At 39.0% G+C, this 6,000-nt stretch overlaps 1 protein-coding gene across 2 annotated transcripts in view; it reads right to left on the bottom strand.

The window, feature by feature from the left end:
* Positions 1 to 2,170: 2,170 nt before the first annotated feature.
* The window catches only part of INO80C (INO80 complex subunit C), a 30,857-nt gene continuing 27,027 nt past the window's right edge, over positions 2,171 to 6,000 (bottom strand). For both annotated transcript variants that reach the window (XM_062610951.1, XM_062610952.1), the window contains exon 5: positions 2,171 to 2,774. In XM_062610951.1, the coding sequence (XP_062466935.1) occupies positions 2,643 to 2,774 (132 nt within the window). In that variant the 3' untranslated portion in view covers positions 2,171 to 2,642. The remainder of the gene's footprint in view (positions 2,775 to 6,000) is intronic.

The following is a 6,000-nucleotide window of genomic DNA, read 5'->3' as shown; positions in this document are numbered from 1 at the left end:
TACCTGCCAAAAAGACTAAGGGTAAAGCTTTGCCAATTGGACTGTACCTTGTGAGTTGCTGGAGAAGCTCACTTCCCATTAATGTCAGTGAGATTGCTGTGGGAGCTTAGCAACTGGTATGCTGTAAGCTGTTATAAGGGTAATGAAGGGGGATGACAGGAGAACATATTAATGCAGATGCACGTGAGGCTGAAGCCATCTGTGGTCTGTATTAAATAATGCATTCAGGTGATACTTCACAGAGAGTAACGGCTGTACTTGAACAAATTAGTTCTCACCCTGACCGCTGGCTTTCTGCTTTACAGATGTGACAGTACTATTAGTCAAAATATATTCTCCCCAAAGCTGAAATGGTATTTGTTGCTGTTTGTCTTTTCAAATGCCTTTCTTTTGTCCTCCTTTCAATTTAATTCAACTTACTTGTGTTTATCTCGATAGCATCCTGTAAGTACTTTCAAATATAAATGTACTTCTCAGTTTTCACTTCTTCTAAAGCTGTGAATAAAACATGGTTTAAAATTATTCCATCACACAGATGAGCTCTTCACTTATCCATATTTTACATAAAGCAAGGGAGGTATTGCTCAGTTCTCTCATAGAAGCACTGATGAGGGCAGCAGGTCCACATGCTGTTCCCAAGGACAGCCTAGTAGGACTGAACAACGTCGTACATGTTGGCCGCTAGATCTCTTCTGTCCTCAGCTTCCTGCTAAAACAAATTCATTTTGATTGCTTCACACAGTAAACTGTTGTTGACGAATGTAATGCTGAATGGTGCTGGTGGCTGACTCACCACTCTTGGCTTGACTACTGCACAGCCTAATGAGTAAAAGTGAGATATCACTAAGAAAAAAGGGCCAGTAGCTAAGAAAGCAAGAAACAAGGAACGAGAGAAAAGGGAAGCTGTGGTATGGATAGAGAGCATTGAGAGGCAAGTCACTAACATTTTGCCAAACCTAAGCTGTATTTACTTTCCTGATGCCCATTTTCTCAGTAAGACACTTAGGTTTTGAAAATGGAATGCATAAACACCACACTGTAGAAATTAGCTGAGAAGCAACATCTTAATATACAGCACAAGAGTTCACAGAGCACTTCTGATGGTGAGGGAGTCTGGGTTCCTAAACAGTCATTTCCAAAGAACGTTAAAAATATTTGTGGGACAGAACAAGCTGGTGAAATGCTATTTCTGAGCTGCTGTCTGCTTAAAGCATGAATGATCTTACAGCAGTACTACGTGTTTTCTTATCAGTGTTAAGCTTATCTTATAAACATATCTTCATTACGTAAAGTAAGTTAAAAACATCCATTCTAAAACTCGGATGCAAAGAGAATGTGGCTTGGATGCTTACTGGCATGAAGAGAGATATCCTGTCTTATTCTTTTTTGTTCTGTGATACAGTTGTAGCATTATCTGGTATCCAGGACTTTGAAGGATCTATTGTAAGCTTGTCAAAGACTTTTTAAATTACTTTGGTTTTGTAAATATTAGATCACAAAAGCCAAAGAATGAGACCCACAGACTTTCATTAAACAATGTGTTCCATTATTGTTTTTTCCTGTTTTGGAACTGAAATGAAACTACCATTAGTAACACCCTGTATATTTTCTTCTTTCAATGAGAAAAAAAAAATCTGTTCTAATAGTTATCATGTCTATAGAAAAGTACATTCAAAGTGTAGCTTAGACACTAACCAGTTATCACCGCATGCTGCTTGTGCAATCAGAGAGAAGAGGGGCCTTGAACAAGATCCTTGATGTCCATGACAGAGCCTGGGTGAGACAGGAATGCTGGCCCATGATCAGTGTCTCATCTCCTCAGTGACCTGGGCAGTTCAGGACCGACAAGCTATGGGACAATTCTTCCACTTGGCAGTTTTGCACGTGGGAAGGAAGTATTCTCACAGCAAGTGGTAACTTGCCTAGCAGCTTTTCTGACTAACACCCACTGGCTTAGAGTGATAAGAGAGGCAAGCGTCACAGCTACAGGGCAGTTGGTGGAGTATGGGTGTGAAGGCTGTGTGGTTGGAGGATAGGGTTGGCTGAGCCTTAACTTGGGAGTCCAGATTAAAACAAGAGTCTATAGTTGTGGCAGTTCTTAAATGCAAATATTTGGTGAGGCTGTTCATTTCCACAGTGCTCAGTACCATAAACAGTCATCACAATACCATCACTTACTAAATATTTTAGCTTTATTTTACAAATGGGACAACCTTTTTCACAGCCAAGTGGCAAGTGCATCTGGCAAGGCAGGTTTAGAAGTTGGGATATCTTGGTACCTTTTCCTTAACTCAAATGACTGTTTCTTCTGAGCCAGAGCAGTACATAAAATATACAGGGTGGGGATGAAATCCCCTCTCTACAGAAATTAATAAAACTCAGACATTATGGTGCACATACATACCCTTTAGGTCTAAGTTATTCTGTTCACCAAACCAAATTGCTTACAAATTGGCAAACTAACAAATATCAGCATTTATCAAAATTAAATCCATATGTTCTTCAAATCCACATATCAACTATTTCCAGATGTAAAAATGCATGGATAGTTTTTTAAGGAACCTCAGTCCCGCAGTCATTTTCCACCATGATTCGCAAAATTAGCACTGTTCACAAGCAATACACAACAATATTTGGTCTTTTCAGGAAACAATACTTGTTGCTTTCCTTAGAGCCAGGTATCCTGTAACCACATCTGAAGGGAGCATCCGAATGTAGGCAAATTCTTCAATAGTACTAAATCTTAGCTTGCTCTGGGGATCTGTGTAATTTGCCTGAAAAACAAACAAAAAGAGAGGCACTATTCAAATCAAATCTCAAAACAGAATACTAAAAAAAGTATCTAATTACAAGACTACAAAATAATGAGTTTCTTTTCCCAGTAACACCACTGCTGTTCTACCATGTGACCAAGGGTTTGTACTTTTTTCTTTCTCCTCATGTCAGAACTTAAGAGATCTTAACAGACCCCTATAAAATCACATTAGAAATGCATTAAACACAACAGAGAGCTGAAATAGTTTCATACAAAACACTGTGTAAAAGAAATTCCTCAACTTTCTAAACTCACCCTAGCAACTCTGTGCCTTGTGCAGTCTCTCTCAAGGCAGCTCTCCAAAGAGTCAGGCTGCTGCCAATAAATTACCCACAAAGAGGCTGAATTATGGGTGCTCCGATAGCTTTGGACTGATTTTCTCTTCCTGCATACAACTTAGCTTTTAATTTACTTTAAAGTGGCTGTTAAAGCAAGGGAGTCTCAGTTTATGGTTCTGTGACTGAACTGATAAGGAATTTGAACTCAGTTTAGTGCTTTGCTACAGATGCCTGCTTTCAGAATAGCAGCCTGGCCAGCTCACCCTGGGCTATGCTTGTATCCCCTGCTATATTTGGACCCTGGGTGCCTAGAAGCAGTGCCAGTTTCCTTCATCTTCTCCCATTCCATGTTGCTACAGAAACCTTGAGCTCCGGGGCAGCACAGGAGGCTAGGCTACAAGAAGGAAGCTTCAGAGTATTGCCTCTCCACCTTCAGCCTTCAGGGCAATCACTGCCTGTTCAGCACTGGATTGCGAAGTGCCTGCAAAGGTTCTAGAAATGTTCTTCTGTAACTTTTTTTATCTGGCAGGCTGCAAGGCACAGGCAGTTGATACCCCTTAAGACATTGCTACTAAAAAAGAAAAGGCCAGGAAGAGCCAGAGCATTCCCCTCGTAAGTGCAGAGCCCTCTGCCACTTTTATGTTGGAAAGGATCTGTTGACTATGGTAACAATCCAGTTAATCATCTGCCCTGATAAGACTTAGCAGTAAATTAAGTGTTATTTGTAGCTTGTTTCCTTACAAAGAAATGCCACAAGATTAAAAAAGTGTAGTGAGCTAACAGTCAAGTGATCAATTAATTTTCAAACAAAGTTAGGGCATTATGAGTAAATTTATCCATGGTGGTAACTTGATGTTACCATGCATAAATTCATGTATAAATTTATCTTTATTTCACACTTTAATTCTGCCCTTTTGTAAGAAAAACCTAACCAAGTAGACTGCTTTTCAATTGTGCATGAATCTGTAATAAACCAGCCAAGCAACATCTGCACATCAATCTAAGTTAAAAATATGGCAGAACTCTTCACCATTCTGATACTTCACATTGGGCTGTACTGTTTGCACACCTTAATGAATCCTAACTCCTCATTTATGCCATGACTTCAGTCTAAAAACAAAGTTTACTGCTACTTCAGCAATAATTACAACAGATTAGAGAAGTGAGGTGATTTTGCAAAGAAGAAAAACCTCTGCTGTGTTTAGAAACTGAGTCAAAGGCCACAGATACATGCTCTCCAAATACAATAAATAAGTTATCTTGATTTGTTTCTATAGTAACAAGGCTGATCCATTTTCAAAAAAGGAAGAGAAATCTAAACATCTGAATGTTTGTTTTTTTGAGGATTTTATCTGCTTTCCAATAAATTACTCTGGTTTGCATGTTAAAATATCTAAATACTCATCTTGCAAATTTCGAAAGAATAGTTCTATTTTGCATTGTCAATATAGTAGATAATAGCTTTTGAATTCTAGGTTGCCTTACAAATATAAACCAGCAGCCCTGCTCAGGCCGTTGGTAAATTTAATTCCAGCTGTGTTATACACAGAAAGAGAAGAGGATCAGTAGAATTTAATTGTGGGGTTTAATATAACTGAAGGTATACTGACAAGAGTGTTTTAATACACTTCCTTTTTTTGTGCCTGTTAGGCCATTTCATTCTTCCAATATTAGGTAATGCTAATGGATTTATTTTACTAATTTTTTTTCCACCCATGGGGAATCCAGCATTTCCACAGAAAATATATTCTTACACAAACCTTTCCAGATTTTACACAGAAAATAAAGGAATGCTTTTCTTACACTATATTTCTAAAATATTCTATTATCCGACATATCTTCCTGCTAGGGAATTAGCTTGAAAATATATTTAGTGCTTCTTACAAAACATTTCCAGTTTAGCAATTTAAAGGACACACCGTCTCAGTTATCTTAATAAAAAAGATCTTTTTTAAACACGGTATTTTTATCACAGTCTGGAGAAACCTTGCAGGCCAGGTAAAATAGGAAACTTGACTCACAATGCAATTAGAGGATGGAAAATTAAGGGGAGAAAAAAAAGTGGAAAGACAAAAAAAGGAAACAAAAGCAGCACTGAACGGATTCATATAGGAAGGAGAGTATTTATACTGAGCTGGAGTAGTTAAGAGTACATAAATCAATGATAGAAAGGAGGAGCTGACAAAGAAAAACTCAGGAACTGAGAGGAAGACTTATTTTCCATGGCTAAACTGACCCTTAGCTGGTAGGGATACGGTCTTCACTCACATCTATAACCTACCTGCACCATCATCTTGCTAGGTGCAAAGGCTGACTAGTTTTGAAATGCATCAAAGGCCAATGCTGGAAAGCATTATTTCATTCCTTGGAGATGCAGTAGAGAAAGGGACTTACACACTTATGCCTTCTGCCCCACATAACCCTCCCCCCAACAGGTCACAGATATCCCAGCAATTTTAGTAATACTTGGGGTTATGCTACTAATTGCCACTAATACTTGCAAAGCAAATCTGAGGGGAGAGGACAGGAAACAGATAAACACCATTAAGTGACCCAGTGTGGAATTTTTGCTGTTTTGGTAAAATCTCTTGTTGTTTCACATGTCCATCTGATCTTTTTTCCTCCATCCACTGCATCTTATAGAGTAGGAGTACTTATGCAAGGTTCCTTATTCAGCTGACCCCTGCTCCTAGTCTGAAAACAAGCCGCTACTACATCAAAGCAGGAGTATCCTAAGAGTACAAGACTGTAAGTCTGCCTGGCTCGAGTGAATTATTTTCCCTGAGTTTTTGAGCAGTCTCTTCCACTTGCTGTCTGCCAGCTCATCTGCAAGGGAGATGTTGCTTTTCCATTCCCTCTTGAACACTGAGGGTTAGCAGCCTCAATCCGAGCAACCCACTCCATCTC

This window comes from Pezoporus occidentalis, unplaced genomic scaffold (genome assembly GCF_034315485.1).
Source record: "Pezoporus occidentalis ecotype Australia unplaced genomic scaffold, CSIRO_AGI_Poc_V1 ctg15, whole genome shotgun sequence".
Lineage (NCBI taxonomy): Eukaryota > Metazoa > Chordata > Aves > Psittaciformes > Psittacidae > Pezoporus > Pezoporus occidentalis.
This window is presented reverse-complemented; position numbering and strand designations above follow the sequence as displayed.